This window comes from Dermochelys coriacea, chromosome 4 (genome assembly GCF_009764565.3).
Source record: "Dermochelys coriacea isolate rDerCor1 chromosome 4, rDerCor1.pri.v4, whole genome shotgun sequence".
NCBI classification, from domain to species: domain Eukaryota; kingdom Metazoa; phylum Chordata; order Testudines; family Dermochelyidae; genus Dermochelys; species Dermochelys coriacea.
The window spans coordinates 27678082-27702764 of NC_050071.1; the positions used below are offsets into that span (position 1 = coordinate 27678082).

Genomic DNA, 24683 nt, shown 5'->3' on the forward strand with positions numbered 1-24683 from the left:
TTTAACCACTCAATAGCTCTCATTTCTTTTTCTTAGCCAACAAATCTTTAGTTAGTTTATTAGAGAATTGGCTACCAGCGTTGTTTTTGGTGTAAGAACCAGAACAACAACTGATTTGCAGTAAGTGACTGATCCTTTGGGATTGGGAGTAACCTAATGTGATGTAACTTTTATCACAAAGTCTAGTTTGTCTGGGTGGCAAGAGAGGCTGGAGAGCCTAAGGCGACTGTGACTCCATGGTAATACTGGTGTAGTGATCCAGGAGTGCACATTTTGTTACTGGCTTGGTGAAATCTTATTATAAACCAGGAGGGTACATCAACTCATCTAGGTATTTGCCTAGTTTTACAACAGGCTACATAAAAAGCTCGAGCAAAGTCAATACATACTAAAATTTCATACAGGCAGTGACTTATTTAAACTGCTCTGTATACTATGCACTGAAATGTAAGTACAATATTTATATTACAATTGATTTATTTTATAATAGGGTAAAAATAAGAAAGTAAGCCATTTTTCAGCAATAGTGTTGTGCTGTGACACTTCTATATTTTTATATCTGATTTTGTAAGCAAATAGTTTTTAAGTAAGGTGTAACTTGGTGGTACGCAAGACAAATCAGACTCCTTAAAGGGGTAGAGTAATCTGAAAAGGTTGAGAGCCACTGGTCTAGACTATACCATCAGTTTGGGGTGTCTGCCTTACTTTTTGACAGTCTGACCTGAGATTGGCGCACTCAGTTGTGAGCCACTCCAGACAGCATGATAGAGGGTCTCCGTGTATAGATCAGTGGAGGGCAACCTGCAGGCAACCTGCGGCCCGTCAGGGTAATCCTCTGGTGGGCCACGAGACTGTTTGTTTACATTGACCGTCTGCAGGCACTGGCCACCCGCAGCTCCCAGTGGTCGCAGTTCATCATTCCCGGCCAATGGGAGCTGTGGGAAGCAGCACAGGCCGCAGGGACGTACCGATCGCCGCTTCCCACAGGAACAGTGAACCGCGACCACTGTGAGCTACAGGTGGCCATACGTGCAGACAGTCAGTGTAAACAAACTGTCTGCCTGATTACCCTGACGGGTCGCAGGTTGCCCACCACTGGTATAGATAACAGAACCTGAGACTGTACTCGCTTTTGAATGAATTCCTGTGGTGGGAGGGATGCTGCATGTAGAACATTTCTGAAAAGTTATCAGAATTACAGTTGTGATGGGGGTTTGCTTTTTTTATATCATGTTGGACATTTCAGTAAAAAAAAAAATAAAATAAAATAGAGAGAATGAAAAAATACAGAAAACAAGCAAAGCAATAGCCTGCTGCAAGTCATTTTACTCACAAGAGAAGCACCCTAGTTTAGGCTGTAATACCCTGATTAGTGTGCTTTTGTCTCATAGCTCTCCTGTGGCTGGCCAACAAAATACAAATGTATCTGCAAAAAACTTATGTTAACGCAAAGTTATGGCTGAATGGTTAGGTGCTGAGAAATCAGGAAACGCAAAAGTTGTTTGTTGAATGCCCAACCATAACTCTTCCCACATGCTCAAATGCATTATGATATAGTCTTTAGTTAAATGGTAATGTACTAATTTCCCAAATATAGTATGGTTTAATGTTATTTTCTACAGCCTTAGATATACGTGTCTGAAATAATCCGTAACCACAGACAGACATAAATTTCAGATGAACTGCAAATCTTGTCTGTTCAGCCCAATCAGGACACACAGAATTTTGAGTAGGTTAGGTGTCTGCTTTTATTTGTATGTTTAGAAAAATATATGAGGTTTGGCTCCACATTTAAACTGGATTTCTGCACATACAATAGCCTTGTAGCCAGAGGCTTTGGTTAATGGGAACTTCTCTCTAAGGGTCTTATTCTGCTCTCATTTACTCCAGATTTAACCCAGTGCATATGACAGCAGAATTTGGCTGTAACTTTAAAAAAAAAAAAAAGGCAGGTATATCATCTTTGCTTTAGCCATTGAGCAACTAACAAGGCTGATTAGAGTAAATATTGTATTGAAATTACAGGGTGAAATCTTGATTATGGTAAAGTCAATGGCAAAACTCCCACTGACTTGAATTTGGCTAGAATTTCACCCACAAAGCTTTTACTAAAGAACATAATATATATGTATCAGATTGTAATAAATCTAGATTTGCTATCATTATTTACTAAGCCCCTAACATTGGTTCCAGGGTAATTCTGGAATTAGAAAGGTTCATTCCATGCTAAAATACATGTTTAATCTACAAAATACAGAAGTAATCCCAATAGGACAATCAAATGGTGACTGTACTTTTAATATTTCTGTATCTTCACGGTAATTAGAAACCCAGATTACCAATAACTTTGTAGATGTTCATAAAACAGATTTCCTGGACCTCCTTCCAAAACTCCAAACTGAGGTCCAAACTTCAAATAGATTGTGAAGTGGTTGGAGAGAAGAAGCACAAGACAAACGAAATGTCAGCCTTGTATTATGTTTTGACGTTTTCTATTCAGGTATCAAACATTTTACATAATAAGAATTTATATAGCCATAATGAAATTTCTTTGGGTTTTGAAGTGGCCTAACGGGTTTCAAAGGATGTGTTACAAATACCATTTGAAGCTTTAGGGTGTGTTTATATAATCTAATCCTATGCCCATTGGATCACATAGGAGCTGGAGTGGGGTTACGCCACGGCTTCTGGGAGCTGTGCGCATGGTGCAGCCCCCAACCTGGTGCCCCAGCCGGAGCGGAGCCAAGCCGCGTGGTGCAGCTTGCAGGCCAGCTTAAAATAGCTCATGGACCGGATCCAGTCCCCTGGCCATAGTTTGCCCTCCCCCCCCCCCGCCTTAATCGATGGAAGATTAAACAAATGGAGGAAAATAGGATAGCGCATAAACAATTATTTTGCAATGTGGAACGCCTCCTTGCTTTGATAAGAGGTATGTCTAGACTTAAAAACATTCCTTTGCACTCATGTTCCCTGAAAAAACTTTTTCAACAGAAAGAAAGAATAAGACAATTATACTCTGGAATGTCAGTGGTCTAAGAAACTACGTTATTTCAAATTGTGTCCAAATATATTTACAGGTAAAACATGCAAAACAGTAGATTTTTAATCTTACTCAGAGTATTTCATGACCAGATGGGGGTAGTTTTAAATGTTATTTTGGAACATGTTGACCTTCTGTCTGAGCTTGGGTGCACTAGGAGTAATTCTATTACTTGTAACTACATGGAGGAGGTACGCTATAAGATGTATGGGTCAGTATCTCAGCTGTTGTAAATCATCATATGAATTCAGTTGAGCTATGCCAATTTGCACCAGTTGAAGATCAGCCCCATAAATTTTATTCTGCCTGTCTAAAAACAAAGGTCCATAAAAAAGACTGCTGGAGAAACTATAAACAAGAAGGGAACACAGAATATAGGTTTTCTACGATATTAGAGGCCTTCTGGAACATACAGTAATCAAAAAGATTATTGCTAGTACAGACAGCCAGTGGTATTTCAGACACAAGAGGTTATAACATAAATAAATAACCCAGATTATCAGATAAGAACTTTTGAAAATCTGTAGAGAGTGTTTGTTATTTCTGGCTGTGAAATAGTCAGAATAAGGTCCTAGAAATGCCTTCATTCCTCAGCTGTGCATCAGAACAGTCTCTAAGTCTGCCAGTGAACAGGAGTCAGCACGTAACTCCATAGAGCAGTGGCTCTCAACCTTTCCAGGCTACTCTACCCCTTTCAGGAATCTGATTTGTCTTACATACCCCCAAGTTTCACTTCAGTTAAAAACTACTTGCTTACAAAATCAGACATAAAAAATACAAGTGTGTCACAGCAAACCCTATTACTGAAAAATTGCTTACCTTCTCATTTTTACTACATAATTATACAATAAATCAATTGGAATATAAATATTGTACTTACATTTCATTGTACAGGGGCGTCCTCAGACTTACCACACAATTCGTTCCTCAGAATTGCATTGTAAGTCGAAATTGCTTTTCCCACAGGAATCAATGGTATAAAGGTCGGGAATTGGTTCCTGAATTTTCACCACAGTAACCCAGATTTTTGTACTAAATGAATTATAGATGACTAATATAGCAACATCAATGTATTTATTTGGTAAACAGCATTCATATAAACATATAAAATCACATATGTTTTAACTTTCTAGAACTTTTTGAAGGGCTCTGGGCTGGGGGCTTCTCTGAATTCTGGGATGATTTCATGAGTGCTTTTTATGTAGCCTGTTGTAAAACTAAGTAAATATCTAGATGAGTTGATGACCCGTTGGAAGACCTCTGCATGCTCCCAGGGATACACGTACTTCTGGTTGAGAACCACTGCCATAGAGGGCCTCGAAGTGATTTTTCACCCTGGTGCTCTTAATTACCTCAATTTGGACTCAGACCTCTAGTTTGGATAACTGATTTGCAGAAAGAAATGTTAATTAGGATTAAGTAGAAATAGTGCAACTCACCTTTTTGGTTGTGATTATGGCATTTTTTTATTATTTTTATTTTTTTAAATAAAAAAGGTGGAGAAAATAGCAAATGGCATATGGGGCTAAATTTGGTGAATGGTGGAAATGAAAAATGGTGAATATCTGTATGGTTAAATTTTCCAAAGTGGCATCTAAATTTGAGCTGCAATTTTGCATTGTGATGCTATGTAGGGATGTCCAATGATTCTGACACTGTGCTAGATATCAAGCAAGAAGGATCAAAAGCAGCAAACAACTTTCATAAACCCAAAAAGATTTGGAGAAGTAGCATGATTGGGACTGACCCAAAAATACAAATTTTTAACATCAGTATCATGTCTGTCCTCCTTTCTGGAGCAAAGTCATGGAAATCTACAACAGAAATTGATAAGAAGATCAAGTCGTTCCAAACTAAATGTCTGTGAAATATCTTCTGAGTCATTGGAAAGAATTTCTTGCAATATCAGAAATTCTAAATAGAGCAAATCAATCTAAAGCATCAAATATGGAAAGAGGATGATGACGATGGACATATTTAGAACATACTTTAAGGTTTAAGGTAACACTGTAGAACAATAGAGGAAAAGCCAAATCCATCAACATGACACTCAAAAGCCTGAACAGACCAGCATAAGACTAAAATAAATGGCAAACACTGGTGAATGCCCTAAACTTCTGAGAACTTGGGAGGATAAAGAAAATAATTTTGCATATGTTGGCCTAAAACTTTGAATTTGCACATGTGATGCTATCAGTTGTGTGCACACAAATGCTGTTTGTATCCACAAATGATTTGGGGTAAAATTTTGATAAGCATGTAAATCACATTTTCAAAAGTGACTTAGGCACTTAGTCATTGAAAGCTCATTAGTCACTTTTGAAAATAGGACTTAAGCTCCTAATTCTCTTGTAGCTCTTATGAAAAGGTTACCCTTTGTGCTCAAAATGGCAGAAGGAAATTTAGAGAGCAGATGGACGTTCCTTTAACATTTAATAGTAGCATTTTTCTAAGGGCTAATAAGTTACTTTGAGCATGTCTACACTACACCTGTAAATTGACCTATGTAAGGTTGACTTGCAGCCACCACAGGAATTACTGTGGTGGTTCATGTCCACAGTACCCTTCTTCTGTCAGTGATGCTTGTCCTCACCAGGAACGCTTCCCCCGACTTAAGAGAGGCATTGTGTGTGGTGGCATTGTGCGTGTGTGTGTGTGCGTATGTGGTGGCTCTCAGGCTCTCAGCTCTGCATGCAGCTCCCCACCAGGAGCCTGACTCCTCCTCCACCCCCCTGAGCTCTTGGCTCCCCGTTCCCCGCTGGGAGCCTGGCCATCATCTGGGCTCCCTGCAGCGAGCTCTGTGCCCAGGCTGCCGGGCTCCAAGCAGGGAGCCAGGGCTCTGAGTGGGAAGCCAGGAGCCCAGGCAGCTGCCAGGCTCTGAGCTGGGAGCCTGGGTGCAGCTGGGCTCCAAGCAGGGAGCTAGCAGCCCAGACAGCTGCCAGGCTCTGAGCAGGGAGCCAGGAGCCTGGGTGGCAGTCAGGCTCTAGCGGGAGCCCCCCACCTGCCTAAGGATGACAGCCCGAGCTGCGAGTCGAGCTTTCTTGTCAACGTCCTGGCTCCAACAGGGAACCGTGAAATTGACGAGAATAACAGCCAGCAACCCATGTAAGTAACACAATGTGTACAGGGACACTGTGTTGACCTGACTACACCGACATAAGCCCTACGCCTCTCCTGGAGGTGGAGTTGTTATGTTGGTGTAGTAGGGCACTTACATCGGCAGGAGCAAGGCTGTAGTGTGGACACTGACGTTATTAGGTTGACATAAGCTGCCTTACATCAACCTACTTGTGTAGTGTAGACCAGGCCGTAGTTTTCCTTGTATATACAGTGAAGCCCTGTGCTAATGGTGGCCAGCTAGTTGCTGTCACCCGTAGTAATGGCTAGGAAAGGCTCAGTCCCAAGAGGATTCTTTCATGTTAATTGTGCTGTGTTATGGGGTCTCTCTTGGTAAAACAGCCATAAAAATTTAGATCCCTTTGTTGTCTGCTATCGAGTGTCACTTAATGATCACCAATAAGCCCTATTTTAAGAATCAGTTAAAGGAATTTTAAGATCATAAAACAGCTGTGTATGTGCAGGATTAGCAAGGACTTCGGTTGTAAGAGAAACAAATATTTTGACATTGTTTACAGCTCAATGGCCAATATATCAAACTCTTTAATCAGGTGAATAATGCACACCAAACACCATCCTTCCATTAATACTGAACCATTTTAACTCTACAGTACTGAAACCTAATTTCTAATAAAAGAAAACTATGTTCAGTGTTTAAAAAATTAAACTTCGGTGACTTACGGTTGCTGCACCAGACATCCTGTGAGACCTGTGTGAGCAATACTGAAGAGGGGATCAGAGATTAGCTTAATCGTTTTGAGAGGGAATAGAGGTTAATGGTGACAGAACCTGCTTTTTATTTCTTTAATGAAAGCTGTGCTAAGATTAATTTGTTTAGTGATCTTTGCCCCATCCCACTTCAATCTCTCCGGTCACACGATTACAGACCTGAGAGTGGCTATCCTTCAACAAAAAAGCTTCAAAAACAGACTCCAACGAGAGACTGCTGAATTGGAATTAATTTGCAAACGATACAATTAATTTAGGCTTGAGTTAAGTTAACTTAGTAAATTAACTTTACTCTAAACCAGATCTGAAGAAAGCAGTTTACAAAACGGACATCATATTCCCATTTTACAGAGGGGGAAACTGATATGCAGGGAGATTGAGTGTCTTGCCCAAGGTCACACAAGTTAGATTGGTGGAAACAAGGCAGAGGGCAGACTTAGACTTTCAACCAAGTTTAGCATATAGAGTAAAATTGCCAACAGTTTGATCCAATAAGTTGTATTTTCAGAGCGATATAGATGGATAATTGGCCCAAATGCTTTCATTAGCAATTTTTCATTAGTTTTTATTCTTTGTGAAGTATGCCAAGTACTCATGTGCATGTTTCCCCCCAGAGAACCAAACAAGAGTGTGAAATTACTGAGACAGTTTATGCACACGACAGACTATTTAAAGGATGGTTCTCACCCCAATTCACTTTTAATCTTTGGGTAGAATTTTTAGAGTATTAGCCCGATCTGGGTTGGTTTGTCTTTCATTTTTTAAAAATGTTGAATCTGATATTTTACTTAGGCTATGTCTACACTATAGCTTAAACCACTCCCCTGAGCGACGTAAATTATGCCGGCATAAGCGCCCGGTTGCACAGCGATCTCCTGCTGACATAACTTCTGCCGTTCATGGAGGTGGTTTTATTATAACGCATAGAGTGTCTTCACCAGCTGTGCTGCCGCAGCACTATACATGTAGGCATGGCCTTAGAAATCTCCATGCACTATGACTCTACTTTTCTATTAGAAATAGGGGTGGCCTCTCTCGGCTGCTGCTGAAGGAGGCAGAACAGAAAGCAGACACTGTCTTAGCAACAGTCATGCTGGAAACATGCAGCTAACAGAGAATTCCCCCCTCCCTTCCTTTTGAGGATCCAGTTTGTAGGGCAGATGGAGAAACAAATTCCCAACAAATAATGTGTGTTTGTGGGGCGCACACTAGCTAATGGGGGAGGACATGCCAGTGGGAATTCAGATATTTATGTTTATCTCTGTATACAAAGAGGGATGATTATTTTATTAAGGGCAGTATTCTGTAAAAATGGATCTCCATAAGCAGGATGATCTTTTAGGTTCTGTCATGGCTAGGCTAAGTCTTCCCTTACTAGCAATATGCATTTCCAAATGAGATCCCATAATTTGTTTTATTGATGTTCTTTATGAACCACTTTTTATGTTTCTTTAGTCAGACTAGGAGCTAGATTTGGATGCGCAGAGAATAAGTCAGGAGGCTAATGAAAGACAAACATGCACAGTGCTCCTTGTGGTAGGCAATGAACTGTAAATACATGTTCTTGGTTGCATGCATCTGTGTCTGTAGTTTTATGAGGATGTGCCAGGCAATAAAATTTTCCTTGTCCCCTTCCCTCACCCAGCTTGCTAAAAGAGCAAATTGAATGCTTTCTGTCGTGTTGCATGTGGCTCATTGTAATTTATTTAGTCATTCATCCTCCTCTCCCTCTGAGGAGTTCACGTGGGAGTGACATTAAGTCAAGGTAATTTTCTACGGTGATTGCAGGAGGTTTATAAAATGTCCTTGCAGAAACAATATGTACATTTTCCAAAACAATAAATCACAAACATGGTTGGTTTAATAAAGAAGGCAATAGTGAAGTTGCTTGAGTTGCTTATTTATAATTCTGTGGTGCACTCCCTCCTCCCTGTAAAGTTCTGTGATGTGGGAATTATTCATCTCTAGCCATCTGTATTGAAGTTTATTCTAAACTCTTTCTATTAAAATACAAAACACCTTACACCAAAATAATGGTGTAACAAACTAAATTTTCAAGGGAGCAGGAACTGAATTTCAGTATTTTTCTCCTATCAGCAAGTGGCAAGTAGTAGCATTTCTTCTGAATTATCCCTTCTCTTGCCCCTCTTTTTACACTCGAGGATGGAAGAAAGGATGCGGAGATGTAAAGAATGAAACACAATGTTAACAGAAAATACATCTGAGAGAGAGTGAACAGCTTCATTTGAGGGTCTCTGGTTCTTTTCTGTGGTGATTTTACTACTTAATTAACCAGTCATGCTCTATTCTGCAATTTAGATCTGCAGCCTTAAAGACGTTGTTACTCACCCACATCCTTCATTCTTCCCACTGCAGCCACTGCATGAAGCATGAAAAGCAAGGAAATTCACATTTTAATCACTCTGCTATGTCATTAAGAGGGTTTTGGTCCTGTGTGATCAAACATGCTCTTTGTGCTGATACATAGCAACTACAGGGAAGTCTATGGCAGAAGGTTTAGCCTTAATTCTATTTCTCCATTTTTGCCACTTCGTTTTTTTAATATACTATTGTTGCCCCTTTTCAACCCAAGTGGCTAGTCAGAGTTTGGGGCTCTGGCGATGTTGTAGTAGGAAGTAGAAATTGATGGGAGTCTGGTATTTTCTTGTTTATTTACAAGGAATGTATAAAGTTCAGAAGGAACAAAGAATAAAAGGGGCAATTTCTTAGTTTACAGCTCCCAAATCTCTTGGCTTTCTTGCCTCTCCTCCTCTCTGTTCTTGTCTGTCTAGCGTTTCAATGTAATCTCTCTTCACAGACACGCCCCACTCCCAAAAAAACCCCAACCCCAATACTGATCCAGAAACCCCAGAGTGGGTTCACACACACCTTTTTGTCCTAGATTGGAGTTTATGGTTACAGTTATGTTAATTCAAGGGTGAGTTCACACCTATCTATCTCCATGAGGTTTTAACTCAACCCATAACAACATTTCACCCAGCTCATAACACTATGTTACATGCAATGGGCTTGATTTTCAAAGAAACTGTTGCATGTACATAGTAGCAACTATAGGCAGGCATTTTTCTGCCAGTTTTCAGAAGCTCTGTGCATACAGTGCATGCATACAGGCTGAAAATTAGGCCTTCAAAGAAAGCTTCTCAAGTCCCTTTACAGCAAAGGGATTTTGCAGAGTGGCTTTGGAATGCCAGGCTGGCCACTGTGTCTGATTTTTAAAGCCAGGCTTAAATAGTGTGAAGGGAGCTATCTATTTTGTCTAGGCAAGATGGTTAAAAATGTCTAGCACTGGCCCTGCAGGATCTCCCTCTTCCTCAGATTTGCCTGAGAATAGGAAGAACTGGTGTTGTATCTGCCCAATTCTCCTTCCCCGAGCAGACCTAAGAGCAGCAGGAATGTGATCCAGCTGGATGTTGGCTCTGCCAGAGATAGTACATTGTAACGCAATAGAGACTTAACATTTTACACTAGAAACATTAAAAGTCAACAAGTTTGGAAAGTGCCTAGCACATAGTTGTAAATGTGCAGGCAGTCTCTGAGCACCCCCTTGTGGCCCAGTGTGGCACTGCATGTCCACTCCACCTTAATTTCTCCAGGTGGAGTAGCAGTAGATTCCATTTTAACAGCCCAAAGCAAGGAGAAGACAACACAGAATAACCAGATGCTATGTTCCCTTTTAATAAGGTTTCAGGCCAGGAATCATTGCAATGGACAGTTCATCATGCTCAGGGTTCAAGCCTCCCAAACTTGCAGTCCACACCCAAGTCTCTGAGTCAATTTAGGTTGGTCTTCTGGGGTCAGAGAGTCGCTGCAGCCAGCCTGACTTCTGCTCTTCTCTTTCTCTTGCTCTGTTTTCTGTTCCTGTTTATATAACTCAGCCCCCAGGGCAGGACAGGGCTTCCTGGATCATTCCCCAGGTGGAAGGCAGTACACAGCAAATAATAATTGCTTCAACACAGAAAACCAGGCTGGTCTTCTCCAATGCCTGCCAAAGGAACAAATAAGAAAGGGGGAGGTTATTACACACGTTGAAACTGTTAGCATTTTTACAGTTGTCAAATAGTACGAAATATTCTTAGGATTGATCTTCACTACAGGGAGATTGATGCTGCTGCAATCCATGCAGCATGGATCGATTTAGCGGGTCTAGTGAAGACCCACTAAATCAATGGCAGAGGTCGACTCCGGTACTCCACCTTTCCGAGAAGAGTAAAGGAAGTCGAAAGGAGAGCATCTTCCGTCGACACGGTGCAGTGAAGACACCGCGGTAAGTCAACCTAAGCTACGTCGACTCCAGCTATGTTATTCACCTAGCTGGAGTAGCGCAACTTAGGTCGACTTACCCCAATAGGTGAAGACAAGCCTTTACTCTGCATGGCCCTGTGGGGACATCAGCCTCCGCTGGCTGTGGGAGCATCATTTCCCAAAGGCTGAGACTCTGCAAGAGGAAAAAAACGCCAAACCTTTAGCAGTGTTTAAAATCACCCTGGCAATACCACTACATAAATACATATAATAGGGTATATGACATGAGAACAAATAAAACAATCCAACTTATCCTTTTAGGACTCTCAGATGTCATTCATCAAATCTGACTCCCTTCCCCTCTTCTGCAGATGTCTTCTGCTGTATCAATCTTGGGAGGCCATAGGGCATCGATTCGGTTGGTGAGATTCATCAGCTACTCACTCCATGCTTCCTGAGGTCCCTAGCCCTCTCCACATCAGCTGCTAGTTATTAGAGGGAAACCCAAGAGGGAAGGAAAACTATATATGTTGATCTTTTTTTAATTTAGCCTGCAGCTGCAGTCCTCTACAGCTCAGACCAAAGTTACAGTGCATCCTACAGGCTAGGCGGGGCGTACAACAGCAACGAATAATAAGAATCGTAACACATCTTCAAAAGTTAAGCCATGAGCTAACTTGCCTCGTTGAAGCGCTGCCTCACAAATATTTCCTCCCCTCCCTGACAGCTCCTCCTGTCTGACACTTGCATCTAAAGCCACCCTTCAAAAAAGCCCTTCTTGTCTCTTTCTCCTATTCAGCCATTTACTGCCAGTTCCCCCACCAGCTCTGCCTCTTCTGAGGTGGGGTACCTTGCTCAGCAGACAAGTAAATGCTGATTGGAGACCTTCTCCACTGGCACCTCCATCTCCTTTCTGCCAGAATCATGTTGTAACTTGCACATGGCTTAATCCTTCTTTCTTAGTAACAAAAGGAATAGTAAAGCCTGGAGTAGGAGTACTGGAAATAACCAGCCATTTTCAGGGTTATAAATAAACCACCTTTTTTACATGAGGTCAGACAATTTCCCATAGTATTTCAAAGCCCTACCAAAAGTTGTTCTTTTAACCGCTGAAGTATCTATCCAATTCCAAATGTTTTAAGAAAGCAATTTAAAAATTAGTCCCATGCTGCAGTCCATTAATATTTTCCCCTAAATGTTTATATTAGAACATGAACCTGATTAACTATAAACCTCAAAAACTAAGCTTATTATGAAGGTGCAAAAAGGACTCTTTACTCTAGAGATATGTGTGTGATGTGATATGCATTTGACCTACCATTTGGGGACTCCTTATACAGAGGGTGCACAATAAACACGTCTGCCTTTTTTCTAGATCAATATGTTTTCTGCTTAAAGTTTACTGTCCCAATACCGTGGACTCTGCTTGTCTTCAGATGAGTTGATATACTCTACACAATGGGTTAAATTATGAGGAGCACTGAGGGTGGGGTTTGCTGAGAGCTGCAGTGGATGTGTGGAGATGCTCTGTGCTTTCATTATGTGCCACAGGGAGTGCTGAGTAAGCCGTGTGTGTTGTATAGCTTTCCTTCTGCTTGGTGATGAAAGTAGAGCATGCATTTCCCACAGCGCTTGCTGGCAGGTACTAGCAAGGTGGGGTGGATTGGTAGGCATGGCCATGCCCCCTGGTAGCTTGGAAGTGCTGCTGGGCATGATAACTAGCCTCTACTGTTGTTGCCTTTGTGCTTGAGAAATCCTAGTGTCAGTACTCTACCTGGGTCACGGGAGCCAGTGCATGTGGAGATGAAGGCATTTTGTTTGGTGTTTTTTGTATTTGAAAGGGAGAGGAGATGCAGTGGTGGCTTCAGTAACGCTCCATAGCAAGAGAAGAACCAAGGTGTTTGCATTTTCTGCAGCTGATATTCAGATTTCCAGCAGAAGTCTAGTAAGCTGAGGAGTGTATTTTTATTGGTACTCACTTGGTTATCTCAATCAAATAAATCAGAGCGTATTTGCCGCACACAACTTGCCTGAAGCACCATTTAATTTTATTTCCCCCACTTCTTGCAGGTCACAGGACTTATTTTATTCTATGTATGTAATTTATAATGTAATGAGTCCATCAAACAGAAGGCCATAAAAATAAGACTGGATACTGTATATCTCAGCAATGTGTCAGGTGAAACCACATTAATGCCTCCTGCCTACTAATTGTGGCTCACATTGTATGGATCAGTAGAACTCCACATTTCCAGATATGTTTTACGGTACTTTAGCAGCTGAAATCAAAGGGGTCTGTTATCCCGTGGATACAAATGAAACTACTATCTGGAACTCCTTTCATTCATCATTGACATGCATTGTGTGTGTAAATAGTCTCTTTCATCTGTGCATCTATTCAAGAACTTACTGCAAAATGTGTGCAGAATTGGCCTATTTGTAACATCTTCCAAATGGATCATTAACATTTTCTTGTGATGACATAAGGTTCTGCATATCTGAAAACTCACAACTAATTTGTAAACCTGTAAATAGATTAATAATAATTAGCACTTATGTTATGTGTTGCTGTTTGAAAGTACTGTATAAATATTAGTTAATTAATCCCTGTTCAGTAGTAATCAGATGTTATCACCATTTTAAAGATGAGAAGTCACTCTTCAGACACCAGGTGGGTCAAGGAACTATCAACCCCTACAGGCCAAAACGAATGTTATCCAGCCCTGGAGCACCCATGGAAAAAAAAAATGAGTGGGTGCTTAGCACCCTCCAGCAGCCAGGCTCACCCCAGTGCCTCCCTCCCACTGGCATCCCCGCCAATCAACTCCTCCCCACGCCTCCTAGCCGCTGCAGATCAGCTGTTTTGCGGTGTGTAGAAGGCGCTGGGGGGGGAGGAGGAGTGGGGATGGGGCATGCTCAGGGGAGAGGTGGAACTGGGTGGGAAGAGGCGGGGCAGAGATGGAGGCTTGGAGTAAGGGGTGGAGTGGGGGCAGGGCCTGGGGTTGAGCACCCCGGGGAAAGTTAGAAGCTGGCACCTGTAGTTCCATATCTTGTAGTATTTGCAAGACACCCATGAGAAAGGGAGAGATTTAAAACAGCAGCTTGAGTTCAGATGGATTTGTTCTGCTTTGCACAATAACATCAATTACTGCATCTTATCTGACATTCTTAAAGAATGCAGTAACTTTTAGCATGAATGATAAAATACAACAGAAGTCCCATTGCATTTATAAAATGACAAAACAACAATTGCCATCTAATCATATGTATATGGCACTCATGTTAATCTGAAATGTAAAAACATTTGACAGTAGGGAAAAAACCCACATACTTAGTATGTAGTACCTCTTGCTTTAATCCCTATGAGAATTACCACTGTTTTTCAATTCTATAAGTAGGTTATTATCCAAGGATGGAAGGTGGTCCTTGTCAGTATACAGATGTCCCTCGACAACTGGAAGAAAGGGGAAGAGAGTCCTCCTTGAAACACTTGATCCCCAACTAGGCTGACCAGATAACAAGTGTGAAAAATCGGGATGGGGGTGAGGGTAATAGAAGCCTATATAAGAAAAAGCCCCAAATATCAGGACTGACCCTATAAAATGGGGATATCTGGTCACCCTATCCTCAACTCAGCATAGAGAACCCAGTTTCATTTCTTCTGTCCCTGTCACTGGGGCTGAAGAGTGACTGCTGCCTTAGCACAGTAATTCCCAGCACACCAGTGTGTATGGAGAGTGGGAGAGAAGACCAACGTCTGCATAATTCTCTGTCTTCTTACCCCACACTTTCAGACTTGTGCACTGACTACATAGCTTTCTGCTGGCCCAAGAGGAATGTGTCTCCTCCACCTGTATTTCTGTACTAAGTGGACCTGCCCCATGATTGGTCAGCTCAGTGTACCACCTGTTTATTGTTACATAGAGCAGTCTACACTAGAAGTGCTACATCAGTGTGAAAATGAGAGAGAGCTCTCCCGTCAGCATAATTACTCCACCTCTGCAGGAAGCAGAAGCTATGTCAGTGGGAGAGCATCTGCTGTCAACATAGTGCTGGTGTGGACAGCGCTTGGGTCGCTGTAACTTGTGTTACTCCAGGGGGTGTCTCTTTTACATCCTACAGCGACGTAAACTAGATCGACTTAACCAGTAGTCTAGACTTGCCTGTTGATGGACTACCACAGACCTTTTTGTCCCCTAAACTTTCATCAGGATTTTCTTATTGCTCTCTGCATTAGTTTCCCCATCTGTTTGTAAAATGAGGATAAATCCTACATTTTTAGTTACCACATAGTTGCTTTGTAAGGATTAACTGATACTAAGTGCTTTGAAACGTTCTGTTAGATAAACACTATTAGAGGAACACTGAAACATCAATCTCTGCCTTGTATATAGCGCGGTAGTTGCCAGGAGACTTACCTTTAAGCAAGGTCTAGATTTAAGTTAATTTTTATGCGTGCACATTTTCAAAATTTACTCTTCCCTCTTTTTTTAAAAAGAGGCTGTAAATTATTATGCAAGTGATTTTTTTGTTTTGATGTGTTTTTCAGATACCGAGACAAGCGAAAAAATCCAAAAAAGTGGGATTCTTCAGGTGTTTGCAAGTCTGTTGACTCCACAGTCTTCCTGCACGGCAAAAGTAGCTAACATCATAGCAGAAGTAGCCAAAAATGGTGAGGTTTTCCACAAGAACTTTTCTGCTGGAACATCTTCAGTTTTGCACCTCACTTGTCAGTATGTTTTATTTCATTTATGTTTTCATTTTGTAGATTAGAGATTTTTCATCTGTCTCTCTTTCACCCTTTCTGTTTTTGTCTTGTCAATATTTTGTTGCCACTAGATTTGTTTAGAGTGCATTTATCCTCTTGCTAATCCATCAGAACAGCATTTGTTTTCAGGAGTTTTCAGTCTTTACTTTTGTGGTATAAGTAATTTTTAAAAATCTATTGTATTTTTAATAGGCAAAAAATATTAAGGCTTTAAGATTTTCAGAAATGCATGTATAGAAATGTTTGTGTACACAGTTACCACAATAGATTGTACAAGTGTGGTAAACGAATTACCTCTTGTCACTGGTCCCAGCCCTAACATTATTACCCCTTTCAAGTCCTGTGACAAAATAGTAGGATCAGTCACTCTGAAAATAGAGATAATTATTTGTGTTACAGTAGCAGCCAAAGGCCCTCACTCAGGATCAGGGATCTTTGTGGTAGGTGCCATACAACATAATATATTTGAAAAATAATCTAGAAATTCTTCTTTATAAAGAATAGTTCATGGACTCTAAACATTCCAACATGGGTGAAATTGATCTGGAGCAGAGGGCCCCTGTAAGCCCCTCCACATTCTTTCAGCTCCACTTAAACTCAGTGCTGTTCGATTTGTACTGTAGGGATGGGAAACTTTATAATGATTTTTTGGATCCAAGAAGTGACAGATCTACAAACCAGCACATTATGTAGCCAGGCCATTATAGAATTTTATATTTTTATTTATTTAAATACAAATATGTGCAACTGGATGGACAAGGCACCTTGCTCTGTGTACCCCTGTGGACTCCCTCAGCTGGGGAGGAAGTGGAGTGAGTGCTGAAGGTCTGCAGGCAGGAGCCACTGCCAGGACTCTCTAGAAGGAATAGAAAAGGAGACGCAATTGATCCCCCTCAACCCCTGAATTGCTCCACTCCCATCCAAGGAGGTTCACTGGTGAGAAGCTATCGACTGCAAATCATCCCATCCTTTGGAGGGGGCTGAGTAGAGGAGGGAAGGATGTTCCTCATTTGCTGCCCATATGGTATCCTGGCAGCTGATTTTCTTTCTGCAGATCTCTCACACAGATTCCTCTTTAGGGAAGATGCTGGATTGTGAGTCCATCTCCCTCTTCTATTTTTCCTTTGGAATGGAAGTTGCTGAAGGGAGCTGACTCAACATGGTCCATTCTCTGCCCTCTGAGGTGGATCCTGGATGGCAGTGGGACCAGGAGAATAGGTAAAGATTTGATAGTGGCCTTGTCTGGATACATTTAATCCAGGTACTGAAGGAGTCAGCAGTCCCAGTTCCTGCATAGCTCCCCCGTGACTGAATCTGATGTGTGAAGCTAGAAGAAGACTTCTAGTAGATGATAGGCTCTTTCAGATCCAGCTTTTTCTGGAGCTCAGGTGGGGAATTAACAATTTGATGAACTGATTTCTTGTGTGGAGACAGGTTGTTGATTTGCTCGTTTTGCCCAATTTGAATTGTAATGGTTAGTATTCTGTTAATGTTCATACTTTGGAAGAGAAATAAATCTGGCTCTCTCCAAGTCACTCTTTACTGTATTTGATTAACATCAGGATCCATAGCAAGTTTAACCAAATTGTTACATTTTCTGTGGTGATCCCAAACATTTAACTTTTCCTCTCAGTTAAAATTTCATTTAGAAAAAATGTGCTCTATACAATCAAATTGTCCCAATTTATTTTATTAAAGATGTCAGTTAGATCTACTATTCTAATCATGCTGTTGTTATCTGGATATACACCAGAAACAATCTGTGTCACAGTTACTGCTGCCCCTTGTCAGGGTCTCACTGAATGCACCTCGACAGGTGTCAGGCCTTGGGCCTTTATCTCTCCTGAGGTTGAATTCTGCAATTCACCCACTCTTAGACTAGAAAACCATGACTATTTGCATTTGGAACCTGCAAGCCCTTTTTCTCTTGGAGTCTGTGACAGCTTGTGTTTGCAGTGATACAGCCTCTTCAAAACAAAGCATGATTTATTCATCACCCAAACCGGCCAAGCAGGTAGAGCAAAACAAACAACTCCCCCCCCCAACACAATGAAAGGCCTACTCACATGCGTACTACTTACGTCTGGATAAGTTTCTCATCATCTTGGCTAACATACCTCTCTGGCATGCAGAAACAACCTGTACTGAAGCATTGTCAGCCTTTTCACTGATGCATCCTGGTCAGCATCTCTCAGTTCACACAAAAAAAACCCTCCCCTTTTCTAGGGTCTTTGAGCTGTGTGGTACCCTGTGATCCTAGGCTTAGCCTTGGGAGTAGTAGAATATTCTAGCTTGGTTGGAGCCAGGTAAGTAACTTCTTTCCCCAACTGATGGCCCAGTCATTGTTATCTTAACTCCTTTGAAGATGGGTACCTGAGAAACTCTTTTATCTGTCACTGTTTTACCTTTTCTGGGTTCTCAAACAATCCCTTTACAGCCTCCTTTGAGTTAACACTATGCATTCAGGTAGGCAGCAATACGAAATTGAACAAGGAAATTGGGTCATACATAATACTCAAAAAAACAATACAAACATTTCCCCAGTTTGTCACAATCTGTATACGCCATCCTTTTAAACTCCACAACAGTAATTCCTGTTATTTCTGCTGCTTTGAGTTAATATGACATCTGAAGATTCAGAGACTGCATTAAAAAAAGGCAAACAGGTAACCTATTTTGTACCTTGAGAGATTGAAAAATTGTTTAAATATTACCTAATCTGTAAATAGTTTAAGCCTTCAAAAATCTGCATATAGCAATCTAACTATATGGCAAAATTGTTTCCCAAAATAAAAATGTTCCAACCATATAGATAAATCCACCAAACCCTATTGCCTACCTTTTCTGTCTTTAATATGTTAACTGAAAAATTTATAGTCAGTGAAATAATTGACAAAATACAGTACAAGCTCCCCCTTCCCTCAATTTGCCTTCCTTTCCCCCTTCCTAACCTACAACTCTCCTCTTTCTTCTCTGTCACAGACACCCAAGTTTCTTATCTGCTTTTCTCCTCTAAACACTCCACTGAGCCCATCCCATCTCTTGATCTTCCTCATCCCACTCACATCCCATCCCTTACTGTTCTCCTTACCTTCTCATTCTCCTCTGGCTCTTTTCCCTCAAAATACGAGCATGCTTTAGTTCTTTCCATCTTAAAAAAAACCTCTACCTTTGACCTCACTTGCCTCTACAATTACAGCTCCATCTCCTTTCTCCCTTTCTTCTCTAAGCTCATTGAATGCACTGTTTATACTCACTGTCTGGAGTCCTCTCCTCCAGTCCTAGACCCTCTCCAGTTTGCTTACATCCCATGCACTCAACTGAAACCGCTCTCGCCAAAGTCTCCAATGACCTCTTTCTAGCCAACGCCCAGAACTCAGTCTTCACCCTCCTTGACCTGTCAGCTGCCTTTGATGCCATCAGCCATGCTCTTCTTGAGATCTTGTCCCCCCTTGGTTTCCAGGACTCTGTTCTGTTATCTCTCTAATTGCTCCTTCAGTGTGTCCTTTGGAGGATCCTCCTCAATGCTCCATCCAGCTTTCTGTGAAGGGTCCACCTATGGCCCCTGTAGCAGGGTGGTCACCCCACTCCAGCCCTGAATGGGTTAAAACAGCCCTAGGAGAGCCAATAATAAAAGCAGCCCTGGAGAGGGCTGCAGCTGGGAAAAGGGATTAAGAACTGCTGGGGGAAGCTGACTATATAGCTGACCACAGGTGTGGCTGTCTTAATCAGGGCCCAGCTGGCCCTGATAAGAGGGCTGTGGGCCAGAAGCTGGAGGAGTCTCACTCTAGCCTTGGAGGGAGAAGGGCTGCCTGCCTGAGAGTGATGTTCCTTAAGTGGAGTAGTGCTGGGGAAGGGCAAAGGGAGCTGGGAGTTCTAGCCTGGTAAACCCCCAGGCTGCAGGCCTTGGTAAAGGCCCAGAAAGGTACTGGGGCTGCAAAGGGGCAACCTGGGAATAGGCAGAGGCAGTTGGTCCTAAACCCTTGCCAATGATGAGTGGCCATTACACTACAGTCTGCCCCAGTGAGCGGGGGCTAGCTGATGACTGGCAGTAGCCCCTGAGACAAGGTGGGTTTAGTGGGTTGGGGGTTCCCCTGGAGAGACCCAGAGTGAGGGGGTACTGCTGGGGCAGAACCCTGAGTAAAGGACACTGGGGTCCAGGAGGGACATGGGACCAGCGGCAGGTGAGACACCAGCCTGCAGAGGGCGCTCAATGTGCTGGAGAGCTAATTCCCTGGACGACCAGCAGGGGGCGCCGCAACAGTGAGTCCTCGTCTTGCTACAGCCCCCTACTCTTCTCCCTCTGCACCTTATCCCTGGTAGTCTCATCTGCGAACACAAAGTCAGCCTCCAACACTATGCTGACGTCTCACAGATCTGCCTCTCTCCACCAGACCTGTCTCCTGTCCAAGCTAAAATCTCAGCCTGTCTGTCTGACATCTTGTTGTGGATGTCTTGCCATGAGCTCAAGCTCAGCTTGGATAAAATAGAGCTCTTAATCTTTCCCACCAAGCCCCACTTACCACCTGCTTTCTCTATCACTACAGACAACACTGCCATCCTGCCTGAGATGCAGGCCCATAACCCAGGTGTCATCTCTGACTTATACCTCTCTTTAGGTCCTCACATCCAGACTGCGTCTAAGTCTTGCCATTTCTTTCTTCATAATATCTCGAAGATATCGCCTCTCATGTTCTTCCACGCAGCTAAAACTCTTATCCAGGCTGTCATCATATCACAAGTTTTCCCCACTCATATCCAGTCAGAATGCTGCTGCAGAAACTGTTCTCTTAGACCATTACTTTGACCACGTCACCCCTCTCCTATCAAACATAAGCTGCTTGTCTTCACTTTTAAGGACCTTCAGACTCCGCCTCCATCCTACGTATTGTCTCTCATTTGCTATTGAATAGTCAAACCTCACCTTTGATCAGCCTATGATGCCAGCCATTTGTTAAATTTTCAGTCAAGAACTTTCATACCCCTCGCATTGGGGGGAAGTCCCTGTAAACATCCACAAAGCTACCTCGTTATCCTCCTTCAAATCCCTCCTTAAAACTCTCCTTTGCTTTGTTACCTACTAAAAACTTGACAGCAGTTCAGATGCTCATGTGCTGATACCTCTGCATATCATGCTGACCAATATTATCTCATTGTTTCCTTGTATTTCTCCATCTACCTGTCTGTATCCATCTGTGGTCTCTTGTCTTATATTAGATTCTAAGTTCTGTGGGGTAGGGACCATCTTTTTGTCTTGTTTGTGCAGCGCTTAGCACAGTGGAGTCCTGGTCAATGACTAGCGCTCCTAGGGGCTGTGGTAATACAAATAATAACCACTAGCACTTTCTTCCTCTTCAACAGTCAAGTCAGATTGTCAACTGTGGTATGAAAGCTCCAGAATGAGCTTTTGATCTCCTCTTCTGCAATCGTAAAATCAGTGTTTCAAAGGGGCGCATGTATGCACTCCTCATGGATTTCACAACGGCTGTGCTTTACCTCAAGATGGAATTTACTGAAAATATTTTTTCAGAAAGGTTTGTGGAATTTGGCATTGCACAATAAGCTTACTTCGTTATCTCCCTAAAAGAAACAAACTATAAAGCTGACTTGTTTGGCTTCAACTGCTGGGATCTTCATAGTCAGGGCACATCTACATTACAAACGTAAGTTGACCTATGTTAACCATTGCTGAGGTCCACACTACCCTCCTTCTGTCAGCGGTGTGTGCCCTGACCAGGGGTACTTCCACCACCTGAAGAGGGGCAGCGTGGGGGCTAGCAGTTCCCTGCCAGGAAGGGGTGGCAGGCTCTTGGGGCTTCTCGCCTCCTTGCGTAGGGAGCCTCTGGGCAGCAGCCTGGCTAGGAGCTGGGGCAGCCCACATGGAGCCGTGAAATTGACAAGACAGCCAATTTCGGGGAGACAAGACTGTATTGTGTATGCCGACATAATTAGGTCAATGTAAGAGGCCTCAGTCTCTGGTCAACTATGCAACACGTCAGCCATGTTCTGTTAGGTATTTTAATGTGATTCAAGGCCTCCAGGGGACCTACTTCATCTTCTAGTTGGGTTGCACACCAGTAATACTGCTCCCTGCATCACAGCACTGATGCCAGCAGCTCCTTCCACCCCACTCCTCACTACATCTGTTCGGTTGAAGTGAAGTCTATTCCTCACTACAACTAGGGGGCCATGAATTCTGCTTGTCTTCCCTTCTCACATGAGTGAGGAGTGACAATGAAATCTACTCTCCTTCCATAGGAAGGGGTGAAGAATGAAATACTATTCCTCCCACCCCCAAACACAATGTGTGAAACTAAGAGAGAAAACCTGCCTTTCAGTGGAGAGGAGACAGCGATTGGTTTTGTGGAGGTAAAACAGATACGGGGGAGGGGGAAGTTGAGGAGGAGAGAGGATGGGGGTATGTAATGGAAGGGAGAAGAAGAGAGAGGGAGGATCTACCAAAAGGAGAAGCAGAGGAAGGGGAAAGAAAATAATAGATCCAATAAAGAAAAACTGAGATGAAAACGAAAGTGGGAGACTGAAGGAGGAAAAAAGATGAATTAAAATGGCATGAGAAATAGCAAAAGCAAGAAAAGATAGATAAATGTAAGGGACTGACAGCTGTGATCTCGGATCTTGTACATGACAGTGCACTGTGCTGACGTTAGACTCCTTAGCATAGCATTTATTTACAGCTTTACCAGATTGTGTTTTAGGGGTTTTTTGTGCTGGCCATTGGTCTTCCACCTGACCTATACAAGTCTGTTTTCATCTGTTTATCGATACATGACACTCAAAGTCTGTAAGGATATGCGGACAGGTTAAATCTGCACTAATGTCATTTTCATAGGAAAAAAAGATATTGCAAGGTTAGTAAACATGGATAGCTGGTGCCTATATTTCTCAGTTGTTTATAGGTAAATCCGGACCCCAGTCTAGCCAGGGAATCCTGCCTGGAAGCAGAACCATTGTACTTCTGATGTACAAGGAAAGGGACTGAATTTGCAGGAGCCCTGCAAATGGGGTGTGTATCCTGTGCAACCCAACTCCTAAGACCAATTCTTATCTCACGAACATCAGTGTAATTCCGTTGGCTCCAGTGGAATTACTCCTGATTGACACTGTTGTAAGTAAGATTATAGCCTGGCCTCCTGTGAGCAGGGTACATGGCAGGAGAAGGGTTACAGGGGTAAGAAAATCTGCCATTGGTTGGATCATCTGGTTTCCCCCCCATTGTGGGGCCATATGGACTTTGAAAAGTTACTTTGGCCTCTTAAACTTCTCTAATTCCCGCACTTTCCTAGACCTACTGTAGAGATATCCAGTTCCCAGCTTGCTACTCAGTGTTAGTTCCCTGCATTTATCTTTTGTAGCAACTGTTTTTCAGGTACTTGGAAATTTAGCTTCCATTTCTGCTTATATTTAATTTAGATAATCTAGTAAAACAGATAAGGCTGTTCATTTTGGAGGAGGAATGCTGCAGTCTTAAATCTGCTTAATAGAGGAGTTTACATTTTGTTTAATTTGCAAATGTGGAGAACAAATGTTGCCAATATTCTGTTCTTTTCTCCTTGTATTTATTACTCTCAAAACATGCTCAGTGATTATTTGGAGGATGTTAAATTAGTTTCCATGAAAGTCAATTAAAACACTCTCTTGATTTCTGATGAATCAATGAGCAATGGAAAAAGCATAGCCAGAATTCTGAATTTGACCATCTTGTCTAGAATCTTTTTTGATAACTATATTGTTTTGCCAGACATACATTTATTCTCATAGAGTGAGGCAGCTACAGTGCCTGCATAAGATGGGAATCTGGAAAGGAAAATCTTTTGCCAAAGATGGATTTTTGTGTTAACTAGAAAAGATCAAACCCATATAACTTGACTTTAATTAAATATCTCTCTGTTTGCAGAATTTATGCGGAACTCATGTGTGGATGCTGGGTTGATCCCTCCACTGGTGCAGCTCTTAAACTGCAAAGACCAGGAAGTGTTGCTTCAGACAGGACGTGCCCTGGGCAATATATGCTATGATAGCCGTAAGTGTGGAAATGTAACATTTTTTGTTGTTGGTGGTGGTTTGGGGGATTTTGTTTTTGTTTTTTACTGTGTCATACAGTTATAAACTGTGAGTCATTCCCCCTCCCCCCTGCTTTATGTTCATTGCACCAATAATTCTGATTTTATGGGACAGTTGAAATGTATCATAGATGTGACAACTGTACTCTGCTTGTGTGACAGACTGGTTAAAAAAAAATACCATTTCAATATCATAATATTTCTGGACATGAGATTAAAGGAGGTTTTTTTCTCTTTAACGTAATCCGTAAGATTTTCTAAGAGCATGTACTAAGCATGCAATTTGAGACTTGAATAGCCACAAAACTAGAATTATTTTAAATTGTACTCACCTTTGGACTACATTGGAGGAGTAGGAAGGGGACATGTACTTCTCTCCAAGACTCAAACAACAGAAGATATGATTAAGAGGAGACTACATATGTGGATGAAAAGTATGCCCTAACTATGTTGCACATGCTGTTGCATTCTTAAATGAATGGCCATGGTTCCAGGACTATGCACGTATCTTTTTCATTTTTTTGTGGGCACAATAAGTTTCCCATGCCCAAATGTTATTGGGCTGAAATGTAATTGTGAGTTCAGTTGCAAATTATGTACATAGTTATAGGATTTGCACAACCGAATTAGGTGCAATGTTTTGAAAATGTAGTCCCATCTTTCTTAAATCTAAATATTTTGATCA

At 42.0% G+C, this 24683-nt stretch overlaps 1 protein-coding gene across 15 annotated transcripts in view; it reads left to right on the forward strand.

Annotated features, from left to right (window-relative positions):
* RAP1GDS1 (Rap1 GTPase-GDP dissociation stimulator 1) overlaps positions 1–24683 on the forward strand; it is a 171251-nt gene that overhangs the window by 69739 nt on the left and 76829 nt on the right. For 13 of the 15 annotated variants that reach the window (XM_038400650.2, XM_043513660.1, XM_038400657.2 and 10 more), the window contains exons 3-4: positions 15699–15821; positions 23833–23958. In XM_038400650.2, coding sequence (XP_038256578.1) covers positions 15699–15821; positions 23833–23958 — 249 coding nt within the window. Of the gene's footprint in view, positions 1–15698; positions 15883–23832; positions 23959–24683 lie in introns of those variants that run through there. The other 2 variants (XM_038400662.2, XM_038400661.2) reach the window with 2 other exon arrangements.